Consider the following 15,611-nt stretch of genomic DNA (forward strand, 5'->3'; position numbering starts at 1 on the left):
TATATATTCTTGCCAAACTTCAATATATATATAACCTTCTGTAAGTTGTAGATATATATTCATAAAATATAATATAATATTATTGAGAGTGAGAGAGAGAGATGAGAGCTAGAGAGGTGTCTGAAAGCTGTTTGAAATGACACTTTATGCTAAAGTTAATTAACCCCTACACAATTTTCTTCTGTAATTAAATATTTTTTATGGTAAATTACAACCACCCCACATCAGATGTATGGTTAAATTACGAAAATTTCCCTCTTGTTTGTATAATTACAACCACCCCTCTCAACTATAAATCTTCTTACATGTCCACCCTTGCGGTTCCAAATTTAGTGGAATCTTCTTGATTATATGGATTATTATCACTTTGGACCTGCTTTATCCCATTCGAGCTCCACATTTTGAAGCAAGATGATTATAAAATGTGTTTTTTGGCTTGTATATATCAGATTGTGGTGCATCAGAAACTCTTTTGACACAAAACGAGTACAAACTAGAGCACATTTCATAAAATCTAGATGGTTATGTTGAATTTGACACCATAAGGCTAGACGTGTAAGAAGACTCGTAGTTGAGGAGGTGATTGTAATTGCTCAAACATGAGAAATTTATTCGTAATTTGACCATAACTCAGTGGTTGTTATAATTTACCCTAATTTTTAAAACATATGTAATATAATTTTCAACCATTAAAAAAGTTGGATGATTGTATTGATGAGTGGAAAATTTTGAAAGGACAAAAAGCAAAGCCCAAAAAATCTCTGATAAACAGTGCCTCATGGACTTTAATTTACTTTACTGTGGATTAACTCAATTGTGGCGGTGTATATGTATATATATACAATTTGAACTCTATATATATGAATGGATCATATTCATGTCTAATATGTAAAAAAAACAAAGAGACAAACAATAAGAATGTTGTAGGAATTGGTTGTCAAATAAAATAATGTAATAATTAATTAATCCTTTAGGTTTTGTTTGGTTCTGCAAATTAAATGGATTCTCAACTTTTATGGTATGGGATGCACATGCATGATACACACACCATTCACTCATTTCTAATCTTTCATATATAGATCCTCTATATCTATTTGCCAATATATACCAATTATTATTTACTAGATTTCTTTATTTTTATTTTTTATTTTCAACATTAGGGTTTGATATTAACACCTTTTTTTCTTTTTCTTTGTAATGGGATTGAGCTAGATGTTTTCCTTGTTGTTGTTCAATTACCAGTTTACCCCTCACACCGGGCACCGGGCTTTTACGTTTTTTTGTCATCAACTCCAAATGGAACATGCTTCCCACTTCTTAAGTACCAAAGTTCTCATTTTCAACCGGAGGGCAATTCTGTCGCTGATACTTTAACTATCTTGGGGCCTTTATCCGGGAATTCACAACGACTCTTCCCCATCATATTTGTCAAATGGTTCATATGGACCTGACTAGCTGGATTTCGTATAATTTTTTTTTTTGTAATAGCTTGCTCGTGTGACAAATTATGAACTTATGAGTTTAGTATGCACCGTACAAAACACGTGGTACAAATTCATTTTTAGAGATAGGCGATGAGAGGGTGCGATAACTAGTAGGTGGTTTGTTGGATATATACATGACCACACGTTGTTGGATTGTGGTCTTTTTTGTTCGACATTATTCGTAAGATTATGTGTTATTTACAGTTTGATGGTCTATTTAACCCGCTTGGTGGGTGTTTGATAGTGGACATACTTTTGCTATGAATCAAACTCAGTGACATCAGCTCTTATACCACTTGTAGAAGTTCAGACGCTATTAGTACTAGTAAAATTAATTGGCAGTAAAAAATGTACATACCCTAGTTTTATAATGCATTCAGTACACTCTGCCTATGACATTCGATTGTGACCCATCCGCACTCGGCACCGCGTCACGTGGCAATTTATGCCAAACTCAAGCTAACACAAACAATGTACATAAATACATGATAAAATATTTTCAATTGGAAAAAAAAAATTGCAAAATATATAATTAGATAATGGATTTTTTTTCTAATATCTTTTTAGGGTTTCTCTTCAGCATGTAGCTAGAATAAAAAAAAAAGAAAAAAAAAAAAAAGAAATCAAATGGCAATGATGATGAATCTTGGTTGCAAATCTCATCCTCTCTCTCTGCATCATCATCATTGTGATTATGGTGATTATTGTGATTATTGTGAATATTGTAGGTAGGGAGGCCCTATTTGACTTTTAGGATGAAAAAAAGCTTGTTACCTTTCCCACTCTCCTTTAAATCACTTTCATTATTTATACCCCACTTCATTATTTATTTTCCACCCACCTTTTCTTTTCACAAGTTCCAAACAAACCCTATAAATAATATTGTGACCATCTCTTCAATATTACACACACATTTTTTTGGTGGGGTATATATATATATATATATATATATATATATATATATATATATATATATATATATATATATATATATATATATATATAATATAACCAACTCGGATTTAGCTTAGTGATACGAGGAGCCTCCCAATAGTAGTGGTTGGTAAGATGCTGGGGTTCGAATACTTCTAGGTACGTGTAGGGAAAATTACACTTTTCTCTCCTCAAGTTTACGGGTAATTGCCACTTTACACCCTCGAATTACATGTTTTTGGCATTTTGCACCATTAAATTAAAAAAATAGCACTTTGCACCCTCTAATTAGTATTTGCTTGGCACTTTGCACCCTACTACATCCTTTGGCTAAAAAATTGACCTGCAACCGGTTCTATGGGTTTCAAGAAGCAACTTTGGCCTTTTACTACAACTAGGTATACTGGGAGGAAAGCAACAAATTCAGAGAATCCCTAAGAAGAAGCTCTAATATTTTTTTTCTTCGATCCTTCCAAATTAAATCTTATTTTGCCCTAACATGCTATTTTATTAGCTATAACTCAAGAATAGTTGGGAAATCTACACAAGAAATCAACAGTGAGATGCCTTTAGATAAAAATATTATCTAAAATTTTATGAACTGTGTATACCGATATACATTGGTTATTCTTCTTTGTGCCTGGTCATGGAGGGGGTTTCGTCGAGTTTCACAGGAATCGGGATACAATGCGATTTTATGATTTTCCTCCTCTTCTCTTTTATGTGTTCATTATCTATTCGTTTTTAGAAATTTTGGCAGCAACTTTACTATGAATATTAGTGAGAGGCTATGGGGAATTCTATGGAAAATGTTCGGCCCAAATAAGGCCAAATTATTTGATTGGAGGCTTTGTAAATAGACACTTCTTAAAGTTGCCGATTTTATTATTTGTGGAATGAACTATGTCATGTTTGCCATCATCCCTTTATTCACTACGTTTTTCAATTATTAGTTCTTTGTGTATCATAATACAAGTCATATATTTAATCTGCAAATAAGTAGTGATTCAAAAAATATTTGATACACTTGCTACTACATCACAATCAGTAAGAATTCATTATAAAGATTAGAGCTGAAGAAAATGGAACAAATAGCTTAAAATTCATAAACTTTGCAGATTTCCAATTGAGAATGAAGAAAGAAAAGTAAAAGAACGATTTTTAAGTTTGTGGAAAATTATAAAGACAAATATGCCCCTCTTCAAACCCATAAAACAGGTTGTAGGTTCATTTTCTAGCCAAAAGTTGCAGTAGGGTGCATAGTGCCAAGCAAATACTAATTAAAGGGTGCAAAGTGCTATCTTTGTAATTTAAGGGTGCAAAGTGTCAAAGACATGTAATTCGAGGGTGCAAAGTGCCAAATACCCCAAGTTTACCTTAATTTTATATTTGGTCTTTTATATTCACAAAAACCAGATCTAGCCCCTCATGTTTCCATAATTTAACAATTTTTTGTCATTTTTGTTAGTTTTCCATTAATACTAACGGAATTAAGCATGTGTCATCACTCTTTTAACTAACAGACTAGCAGTAAATTATATGGACTAAATATGAAATTAGTGTAAACTGAATGAACAAAACTGTAGTTTTTCCATATATAATATGTGTGCTATCATTTGAAGTGATAGCATGACACTAGCCATTGATGAAGCAATTCACATTTAAAAAATATTATATTTGTTGTTGCCTTTTGTACTAGTAGTTAATTTAGATACATATTACATAGAGATGTTCCAATTATCAATTTGTTGTGATTGAGTAACAATTAAAGCTTTAATTAGTAGATTCATTCTATATGCCCCCCCATTCATTACTCTAACAACCATTTTCGGTTGCTAATAATGGAGTGAACAAAGTTTTCAATAATGGTTTCTTTACTATAATCTTAATCATTATATAAACTTCAAGTTTAAGTTAATCATGGAGAAAAAAAAAAACTGTTAATTAATTAATAATTAGTTTTTTTTTTTTTTTAATTCTTGAACACAAGTTAATCATCATGGCAAAACAAAAAGTAAAAGTAAATATTATAACAGCTAAGGCCGCGTTTGGTATGAGAATATTGGCTTACCGTTGTGCATGCGTTTGCATGATGTAACTGCTTTTGCATCATCTACACAAAACTCTATTAAATAAATATTTTTTTATTTTTATTTTTTCTGGCAGAGGAATTAGATATTGACATTATAATACAGTGTTGGCAAACAAGGCATCATTTCATTTTGTCTCTGCTCAACCAGAGGCTACCCCAATGGGCAATCATGCCTACCAGATTTTGCAATTCCATCACTACAAATTGCATAGATTCAGGGGAAAATAACTGTCCCTTATGAAATAATTTTTAAAATATTTTTTTCAAAATTATATTATTTTATTTTTTGAATTCTTGAATGCATAGTTAGTGTTAAGTGGGCATACAAATGGATTTGGTGCGAAAAATATGAGAGTTGGTTGAAATTCAAAGTGAAGTTTGAGAACATGAAGTTTAATTCGGAATTATGGTGTTAAACCCTCGAATTATTTTTATTAAAGCACCAAATTAATTCGGATTATGGTGCCAAACCCTCGAATCATTTTTATTGAAGTACCAAAATCACATTCTTAAATTTTATAACGACTTACACGTTTATTAAATCTTAACGTTTGATTCACGATCAAGATACAAATCTCTCGATATAACCTTTACAAGTTTACATCCTTCGGAGATCGATTGTCACCCAAAAAAAAAATCTGCTCTCTTTTGACTCTTTGGAAGAAATTTGAATGAAATATATGACGGATGACAATTTGACCCGTCCGCCCAACCTCGAAAATAGTGGGGAATATTCGCCCCAAATAAATATGGGGCGGGTATGAGTTTGACTTGGATCAAAATCGGTAAAATTCGGAAGTTTTGTTACAATTCCGCCCCTTAACTGTTCAGCTACAAGCCTACAGTATCATGCGTTCACAAAACTCGCTAGTTCGCAAAAAAAAAAAAAAAAAAAAAGTGTATAATATCAAAAAGGGTAAATTACAAACACCCCCTGAGGTATGATCAAATTACAAAAACACCCCTCTTGTTTGGATAATTACAACCACCCCCTCAACTCCTCAAATTTAGTGAAATCTTCGAGATTATATGGAATATTATCACTTTTGTACCCATTTTATCTCATTAAAACTCTACATTATGAAGCAAAATGATCATAATATGTGATTTTTAGCTTGTATATATCAGTTTTTGGTGCACCGAGAACTGTATTTTTACACAAAACGAGTACAAACTAGAGCAAATTTCACGGAATCTAGATGATTATGTTGAATTTGACACCATAAGGGTGGAGGTGTAAGAAAAAATCATAGTTGATGGGGGTAGATGTAATTATCCAAACAAGAGGGGGGTTTTCGTAATTTGACCATACCTCAGGGGGGGTGTTTGTAATTTACCCTATCAAAAATAATAATACAACATAAAGTAGACAAATGCAAAGTTAAATATAGTACCAAATTATACGGAATCGAATTCTACATCGTACAGAATGCACGACATGTATAAATTAACAGCGAAAGTCATTGTAAACATTGTATTAATAAAATTATAACCTTGCGTTTAGGGCTCATGATTTTCTCCTCTTGTTTGATTTGGAACTATGGTCATGTTTACCTCTCTTTTTATCACTCTTTTCGTTCTCTGTTTGCTTCCCCTGCTTCTTCTCAATCTTACTTGTAGTCGATTTTATGCTAATCGTACCCCCAGAGAGAATTTTTCCACTGCCATTTCGCAAAGCACTTTCGAAATCAGCTTCTTTATCGACAATGGCATACTGTTGTAGTAACTCTGGGTTCATTTGACCGGCCATCTTCGCATTCATATCATCCTGAGAATAGGCTTTGAGTTAGACTAGATTTAATAAGGAGAGAAAAAACGAGATAACAGAAGGGTATAACCGTCAGAAAAAGATCAACGAACCTGGACTTGTTTTGCTGCCTTGTTCAGATCGTCATCCACTGATACTGGATGGGGTTCCAAAGTAATCTGCATGAAGAACAGGTCAAGAAAGAGAGAGGGGGGAAGATTTAACCCGGAATAGTATTTTGGTAAGTTCACTTACATCTTTTAGTCGAGAGACAGTTGGACGAGTCTCGTTTGAAGATACACTATTCAAGTATTTGTAGAACTTCTTCATGACTTTCATGTATAAAGACATTATCTGCTGCCTTTCCAACTTCAACTCTCCCTATACATTAACATGAGCATCTTAGCAAGCAAAAGGCCAAGGCGATCAAACATTGCAAGTGGACCCCACCCGGATCAGATAAAAAGAAAATGAAAATGGAAACATTTTCAATAGGTCTTTAAATACTCATATCATTAGCAAGTTTTTAGTACGAACTAAGAATTACTTAAGATCATAAAGCTTAAAAAAAAAGCTAGTAAACTAGGGTAAAATCTACAGCTGCCAAAGGAAATAAAATGTGAGTACCTCAATACAGGAGATACTTTTTCCTTGCAAGCCCATGGAGAGCAAAATAGAAGCCTGGATGTACGACAATGTAACTGGAATTTTCCCCCAGAAATATCCACGAGCAAGATCATCAACAAAATCTTCAGTCTGCCACATGTCAAACAATTTATCACCACATGCAAGATTATCAGAGCTTGTTAAAATTGTAGGAACGGAATTTGTTTTGCTTAATGTTGATGAACATTTGGATGTCGATAAGCAAGACAAAAACAAGAAGAAAAAAATAATGATGCTTTCAAAATAAGTGACAACGCGGGTGAAATAGCCGTTAAGAACTCAGAAATATTATTTATTTTTCATTTAGAAGTTAGAAGCCACATGTAATCAATAAATATGCTTCTGAAAACTTGGAATATATATTTTTGCCGTTAGTACCAAGTACTAGACAGACCGCATCCCAGTTCCATATGCAGATTGGGGGCTTTTGATTGGGCTTAATATGTAATATAAAAATAGAAAAACTTTCTTTAAATATTTTCCTTGAAACTCTAAAGAATAATCGCACATACCATGTGATAGTCAACAAGATTGTTTGTATATGCTTCCAGTTGCTCCATGCCATATGATGATAGTGTTTCACTGATTGAATTTAAAAATCCATCAGAGGGAGGCGGTGGAGTATTATCCCCCTCTGAGAAATTGATTTTTGGATCCAAAACACTGCAAAAATAGGGAGCATAAGAATAGTGTAGAGTAATTTTAAAGAAGATAAGACCTGAGACCACGGTCTCGTACCTCATGGCAAGCTTGTACTCCATTTGACGAAATGCACGAGACAATGATTTTGTGAATTTCTTCTGGAACACTGATGACAATATGAAAAGGACAAATATCCCAAAAAAAAATTAATGTATATACATACTAATATTGGATGAAAGGACAATTCACAAAATTGAAATTAGACAAACCTTGATAAAATGGGCTGAAAAACCCCAACGGGCCGGAGCCAGAAGATTCGATATCATCATTATGTAATGCTTTCAGAACCATGCAAGTGTGTTCACCGGTCATGCTACTCTGAATATTGAAGTGAAACAGAATATTATAAGCTAATCAAATGTATCGCCACATTTAGAGAAACAAATAATGAATAAATAGGAAAAAAAAAATAAACCACTAAAGAATAGAAAAGTTGCAATCTTAACTGGAACATGGCTAATGTAGAATGGAGCAAAATTATGTTTCCTCCAGAAGCGGAATAGATCTAGAGTAAGCCCAAATGAGACTCCAAGGTAATGGAGCTTTTCTGGTCTCCGCTCACGAAGAGGTAGAAGCATCGGAGGAAGATTAGTTCTTGGCTTTATATTTTCTTCAAGCAGAGATGCCTGCACCCATTACGACTTTTAGAGCCACTAAGAATAGAGGCAATAGATTGCAAGTAAAAAGTTCAATCACTATGACTCGAGCTAAATATTTGAGAAAACAAATTTACAAGGTCCACACCCCTTGAGCAGCGAGTATTCCAATATTTTCCTTATTTTATTAGGACAAAAAATTCCTTTCGGTGATCCTTTGTATGTCTATTTGTGTGCATGTGCAATTTCCTTTTCTTTTGTAGAGACAACATAGTTAAGTAAAGTTACTGGGTATGGAGAATTGCAAATGATCACATTGTTAGAACCGTACAATGATGCAATGAGGTGGCACCTTCCTTGAAAGAGCAATAAAGGAAACAAGCTTAAGAATCTAAAAGATATGAAATACACCTTTTCTGCAGCCTCAATGACTCCGACATCAGAATCCTTAGGAAGTTCTTCATCATCTAATTCGGAGATCGGAGTCAGTTGACCCTCAAAGTACCTACAAGAAGAAATATTTTACAGTCAATTTTTATCAAGTTACTTATTTATGATAGGAAAGCTTATGATCGATTTACACCAAGGAGAGCTTATGATAAGAAGTAGAAAGATAGACATTTAATCCAAATTGCCCCAATATATATTCTATGATCACTTCCAATGAGATAAGAGATCTAGCTAGATGTTTTTGCTTTCTTTGGATCAAAGATTTAGTGAAGCAAGTTAAAGGCAAGAGCTAAAATATGAATATTCTTGATGCATGGGCTTGGATACCAAGGAGAGGAGGAGCTTTATTGCAGATTGAAGATTGGATTGAAAACTACTCTGGTAATTAGAACACACTTATTTGGGAAATGTTACTATATCACTTCACTACTTGTTTCTTTTCTTTTCTTTTTAGAATGGCCTTATAAACGGCCTACAGCGACCCACTCGGGTTGCAGTCACTTTACTACTTGTTATGACACATACACTTGTGTATATGATTTTCCACATCACATGAACATGCCATGTAAGTTGCATTGTTTCAATTTTGAAAGCATTAAAGAGAACCATGATAAGAAAGAGAAGGATGGGGAAAAATTGTAAGCATACCTCGTCAACAGATCAACAGCAACCGAACCGTATCCAAGCTGCAATATATGAAAAAATGCTGTTTAAGGAGGCAGTGAAGATTTTTTTTTTTTCATATTTTCACTTAAAATTAACAATAGTATTACCCTCATTGCATTTGGATGTGTGGCAATCCGTACAATGCGAGCACCTGAAAGACTTGGGAAAACTGTGTCCCGGAATTGTTCACAAAATTTCCAGGGTATTTGATCTCCAGAGGGTTGACGGCCATCACTTAAACTCTTCAGAGCAGATTTATGAGAAATTTTTCCCTCAAAAGATATCTACACATAAGGTCATGCAAAGATAGTATCACTGGTATGATATGTAATTATTATTACTTTTAAGTAATGAAAGAAGCTTGACTTGGTATTTAGCAAATATCTTAATTGGCAAAATAAGAGAAGGCTTACCTGAAGGACACACAGAATTTCAGGAAGGTGATTTTTGGACTCGTCCACAGGACCTGTAGAATGATGAGTCAATACATTGCTTATAGCAAAGTAAGTAAGAACATAAATTTGACAGAAATCATGTATACCAAGAAGCACAAACAATTGATGAGCTGGAGCATCAGCCATTAATTGCAAATCATTTGGAGAATTCTTGTAGTGAGAAGCAACATACAGAGACATCATCCTCTGTCGAAGACCAATACCCAACCAAGTTAAATAAGAAAAAAACAGTTATAAAATCATATAGACATGAATTAGGAACACTCGAGCGCATGATATGTTTATATGCATTGCTTACCTGCAAAAATAGTTCACTGTCTTTGTGGTACGAGAATAGTGTATCTCGGTTGACATAGTAGAGATCACATTCACTGGGTGGGGGTAGCCTGATAAAGAAAGAAGATAGCTCAATAAAAAATAAAAAATAAAACATGAAGATGGCTCAACAAACGGAGGATAATCCAGATTCCCTAAACTCAAAAGTTGTTTAGAATTTAACCTGCTAATATTAGGGATGGAATTTGTTACATCCAGACAAAGCAAACCATTAAGCCAGGATTCAATTGGATCACCAGAAGCATATCTGATAGATTCACTCAAATCAATCTGCTTGAAGAATCGGCCTACAATTGATGTTTATTGACATTAGGCCAACTACGCAAAAAGATCGTTCTTGAGAATCTATAAACTCACAAGAACATGTATATATATATATATATATATATATATATATATATATTAGAAAATATAAAGAGGGTTCAAGAAGGGGACCCTCTGGAAAGAAGCTTTTTTCTACAGAGAAAAAGGACCAAACAGTATTTCAGTTATTAAAAATATGGTTTCAACGGAAGACAAATAATTTGGCACTAAATAATAAAAACTTTGATCACCATTTTACGGATAGATTGTCATCTACTGTATAACTTGATAAATGGGCATGAAAACCCTGAATCTCATCTATAAATATTTTAACCATAATGCAAACCCAATAGAAACTTCAAGCAGAACATCAACTAGACCAACCACCTCTCTCATGAAGTGCAAAAATATACAGAAAAAGCTGTTGATAAGGGGAAACTTGATACAGAGTTGACTAGCAGGGTATGAAAAAGATGAAAACTTAAAAAAACCTGAAACAGAAGTCTCTGTGCTTCTACTTGATATATGGCTTTGCTCCTTAAGTTGCTCGAGCAGTTTTAGAGATAAAGACCTTCCAGTGCCTTCATAACTTGGAAAAAAAAAAGGAATATAGTTATCATGAACTGCTCTAGTGCTCGAACAAAAATGCAAGATACAGGATAAATAATTCTTTCAGATTCCATTTAGATGCCATGATTAGCCTCGACCAAAGAATTTTGGTGTAAAGGATTTTAAAGCTGATTTCAAATCCATTACAATGACTCAAGAAATAGCTAGTTTGAATAGATTGTATCATGCAACTGCCCAAACAAGTTCAATGCATCTTTTATTGTGGATTTGAAATTCTTAGCTACAAATTCAACTGTTATGAATTGCTATTGCAGAAAGAGCCTTTTAATCGATAGACAAAAAAAAACACCAAATTCTGTTTAAACTATACCCATTCACCGTCGACGAAAGGAAGACAAGATATGGACCAAGCAAGGACTTCACAACTGGTAAAGGTATAGCTGCCGCTTCATCAACAACCAACAATTCTACTTGCGATAGCTTTTCATGTTCATGTGGTTGTATGTACTGCATTAACAACATGAAAAAGAATTATTGTTTCTTCTTTCGTCAGTAAAATATAAACAACAGCTGATTGCAGTGGAAGCAAAAACTCTTTCAGTTCTTCAGTCATGATATGAGTAGAAGGGAAAAGAAATATCATTCTGTTTATCTCTTCAATGGAAAATATATATGAACAAAAGTGCCAAAAAAGAAGTATAGAAAATGGGAATGCCTTCATTTATCCTTATTAGATTCCACATAAAAGGGTGAACAGTAAGGAAGATGCTACTCTACTCTCTTCTCATCCCATTAAATTCTGAGTCACAAAAACCCAAACTTCTCCCTTGCAACCCCCACCCACCTCTTTCCAACTCAAACCAGCTCAATGAAAAATAACAACATGATTATATAAATTTGAAGGGTATAATAAAATAAGTACAGGACGACTAATATTTGCTTCACAATAAAGAGATGAGTTCAAACTACACAAGATAAATGACGAATCAAAGAACCAGCTGCATTTAGGTATTCAAAAGACTTATAGATAACATACCCAATAAGTTTTTTGTCTACGAAATAGATATGAACTCTACTTAAACTTTACTTACCTGAATAGTCTGTCTGTGCTGTTTGTAGATATTGATCCGCACAGTTGCTTTCTTAAAATCAGGGTTTGAGCTTTTCAACACATCATAATCCATGTGCTCCTACAAGTGAAGATGCAATAGTATGTTACTATATATTTTTGCTTATTACAAATAGTATTCCATACATATGAGTTTGCATACAATCCAAATGGCAACTGCATTAAATTGTTAAACTTCATAAAAATCAAGCAGGATTTAAATTTTAGGGGGGATAAGAAAGCAAATTCAATTAGTCAGAAAGCAGCTTCCAAGACAATCTTGAGCACAATTTTTTTTTCCAGCATGCATATAACTAAATTCTGCAACTACTAGATAATGAAGGATAAGATGATGTGAAACAATGAGAATAAACATAGTGATCTACTTTTGCTAGACTAGAAACAACATAGGCAGTTCGTCATACCTTGTACTCGAGCATATCAAATCCCTTGCATACAAATTCGAATAGAGTTTTCAGATTCTCAGGGCTTGGTGCAGTCACAAAAATATTAGAATATCTGTCAAGGCAGTTTATTCCAAATCAGCATGAAGACAAGCTCATGAAAAGTGGGGTATAGGGAAGGAAATAATGGCATATGGCTTTTAATATTTTATTAATTAAAATAATTTACCCAGCTGCAACAGCTCCAGCAATTGCTAAACCAAGAGCAGCCGACTTTCCACGACCACGAGCAGCAAGTAAAGCTACTGTGCTTCGAAGGCTCTTGTCCAGAATTGCATCGAGAAAGGTAATGACAGCCCTTCCCTATTTGAAGAGATAAGAAGAGCGTTCAATAATCAAACTGCAAAAATATTAGTAAATACTGCCAAAGAAACAACTATTACCTGGTCCATTGTGCAGCACTTTCTAATTAGAGGACCAACAGGAAAATCATCGTTCAGTTGTTCCTTCAAATCCTTCAGTTCCCTATCAGCTTCAGAAAGCCCTTCGGAATCCTTTCAAAAGCAATACAATAATTGCAAATAATCAGGTACATGTTCCAGGATTACCAATTTTTGTAACAAATGTCATTATATTTGGTACTTGGGAAACTTAAAGAGATGCCAATTACAGCAATAGAAAGTCATGAACATGGTGTATGGCTGAATATGTTTTATTTCTCAATACTATCATAATTCTAGAAAATCAAGGACGCTTACCTCTAGAACTGGAATTGGGGTAACTGATTTCATATGGGAAGAAATTGGTAGAATGTTTAACTCATCATCCATGACTACACAAGATTTGCATGAAGCAAGTGAAAGCAAGAAACGTTCATTAAATCGCCCCGAAGCCTGAGAATGAGATTCTGTACGAAACCTCTCATGGACATCCTGTGATTAATCAAGTCCAGTAAGTCCGTAAATACAAGCACAATAACTAAGAATAAAAGAGATGCATATTCATGGAACCATCAGTAATTATTTTTTCTTGAAAAGAAACTTTTTGTTTGAAAATGATCTATTTCTACAAAAAGTAGAATTCCTTGCTCTCAGAATAATTTATCTTATTGAAGTTCTCATAGATATTCAAGTAGAATCTGTGACATTACCATAACCATAGTGTAAAGACTCGTGAGTGAGGAAAGAGAGCGAAGCAGCAATACTATCAATCCACCACCTTCAACAGTTTCAATAGTCCTAGCCAGGAGATTTGGTGTCAAAGCTTCAAAATCCTTGCATGGAGAAAAAAAAAAAAACAGAAACGAAGTCAAAAATCCACAGAGAAGAATTGGAAACTAACGTTCAATAGTGTTTTGCTCATAACTCAGAATGGCAATTCAGGACAAATTGTACCTGTAATATACACATGCCAAAAGTGTTACCGAGAATTCTTTCGGAATCTTTGTACAAGCAATGAGTTATTCCTGCAGTTTCAAGAAAAAGCGAGAAAGGATCAGCCTTCTCCGGGTCGAGCAGCCCTCTCTGCAATAGCTTCTTCACTTGCTTGACACGCTTCTTTTTATGACTACACAGGAAAAGACCAAATTGAGTAAACCACTTTTCTTTTGGGCAAACTAATGTGTTTCAGTAACTGTATGAAGAGCTATCAGGTCAAACGATAGAAATGCATAGCAGCAAAATACATCACAATCACAGTTGCCAAGATACAATAATCCAATTTTAACCTTGCCTTCGAAAATCAAATTATCGAAATTACTTCAGTTTCCACCCTATAAAATTACTAATGCATATAATTACTAATTTACAGAGGGGGGAAGATGTAAGAACCTGCTAAGCTCAAGTTTGTCCTTGTAGCACCATAACACACTCGGCCTCGACTTGACCACCGATTTGCTCAACATATAATGCAAATTCACAATCTGTTTCAATGGGGAAAATAAAAAATCACCATTACTAAGAACAATTACACATATGCATACACATATACATATACATATACATAGATAAACAGATATGATATACCTGGTCGCGTGACTTGTCGCCGATGATAACGAATATGGAGCGGTGGCGCGCTTTGACGCCATTCTCAATTAGGGTTCTGATGCGTTCGTCTACTTTCTTCCTCATTTTCTGTCGTTAATTCTCACTTCCCTCCTCCCCTGAACTCACCGGAAGTGGCTTTTCCGCGGCGCGCTTTACGGAAATTAACGGCGGCCGGTGGTGGCGGTGAGAGAGTTAAAACCCAATGGCGCGGGCGTGGGTTTTTTTCTTTTTCAGAAATGATTGTACTTTGTAGTGTGGCTGGGGTTTATGGCTTAGGGTTTAGTGAACCCGGTTGAGGTATATGCTTGTCCTAAAACCGGATGCGTAATAAAAAATATTATTATTTTTTAGGGTAAATTACAAACACCCCCCTGAGGTATGGTCAAATTACAAAAACCCCCCTCTTGTTTGGATAATTACGACCACCCCTCAATTTTGAAAACCTACACTCTCGTATAATAGCTTGCAAACCATACGAGAGATGTAAACCACACTAGGCTAACCATGTGTGACAAGCTCGACCTAGCGACCGTTGGCAAGGGGATTCGAACTTAGGTCAATTGACACAACCTCTCTTGCTCCAACCGCTAGGCCAGCCTTGCGGGTTTTACATGGTTCTTTTGTTAATAGTTTACATGGTGCTATTGTCACTAAAAAAAAGTGTTGAAAATATTTAAGTTGTTTAGCAATGTAACATTTAAACAATACTTTTTTTATTATAAATTATGCGCACTTTAATGTTTTTAAATATGTATTAAAAAAAACTAATAAAAATGTAGAGGGCTTGAGATCAAATATACCATATGACCAAAATATATTTCCTTCGAATTCCTATTCCATAAATTATTATTTTATTTGTGAGAATCAAAATTATATTTATGAATAATGAGAGCAATTTTGGAAAAAAAAACATATATATAAATAATTAATGAAGTATTGAAATTTTAATTTCACTAAGAATATGACCAATTGTTTTGTTCAAATAGACTGTTACTTCAAAACAGATAGGACTATTTTTCTTTAATCGATCATGACTTAGTTCCTTCGACCCTAC

General features: G+C 34.3%; 1 protein-coding gene across 1 annotated transcript; it reads right to left on the reverse strand.

The window, feature by feature from the left end:
* Positions 1 to 5,875: 5,875 nt before the first annotated feature.
* LOC105973038 (RNA cytidine acetyltransferase 1) lies at positions 5,876 to 14,858 on the reverse strand. The gene is made up of 26 exons (XM_012998032.2): positions 14,537 to 14,858; positions 14,342 to 14,433; positions 13,907 to 14,078; positions 13,663 to 13,785; positions 13,271 to 13,444; positions 12,956 to 13,066; positions 12,742 to 12,875; positions 12,534 to 12,627; positions 12,092 to 12,190; positions 11,371 to 11,507; positions 10,922 to 11,019; positions 10,291 to 10,414; positions 10,090 to 10,177; positions 9,878 to 9,977; positions 9,750 to 9,802; positions 9,444 to 9,620; positions 9,319 to 9,356; positions 8,632 to 8,725; positions 8,071 to 8,250; positions 7,834 to 7,942; positions 7,661 to 7,730; positions 7,435 to 7,585; positions 6,884 to 7,012; positions 6,512 to 6,637; positions 6,370 to 6,435; positions 5,876 to 6,277 (listed from the first exon to the last, which is right to left on the reverse strand). The coding sequence occupies exons 1-26, from the start codon at positions 14,639 to 14,641 to the stop codon at positions 6,017 to 6,019; spliced, it is 3,105 nt and encodes a 1,034-aa protein (XP_012853486.1). The 5' UTR covers positions 14,642 to 14,858; the 3' UTR covers positions 5,876 to 6,016.
* Between the last annotated feature and the right edge of the window lie 753 nt (positions 14,859 to 15,611).

Source organism: Erythranthe guttata, chromosome 12 (genome assembly GCF_056151865.1).
Source record: "Erythranthe guttata isolate IM_541 chromosome 12, IM_541, whole genome shotgun sequence".
NCBI lineage: Eukaryota > Viridiplantae > Streptophyta > Magnoliopsida > Lamiales > Phrymaceae > Erythranthe > Erythranthe guttata.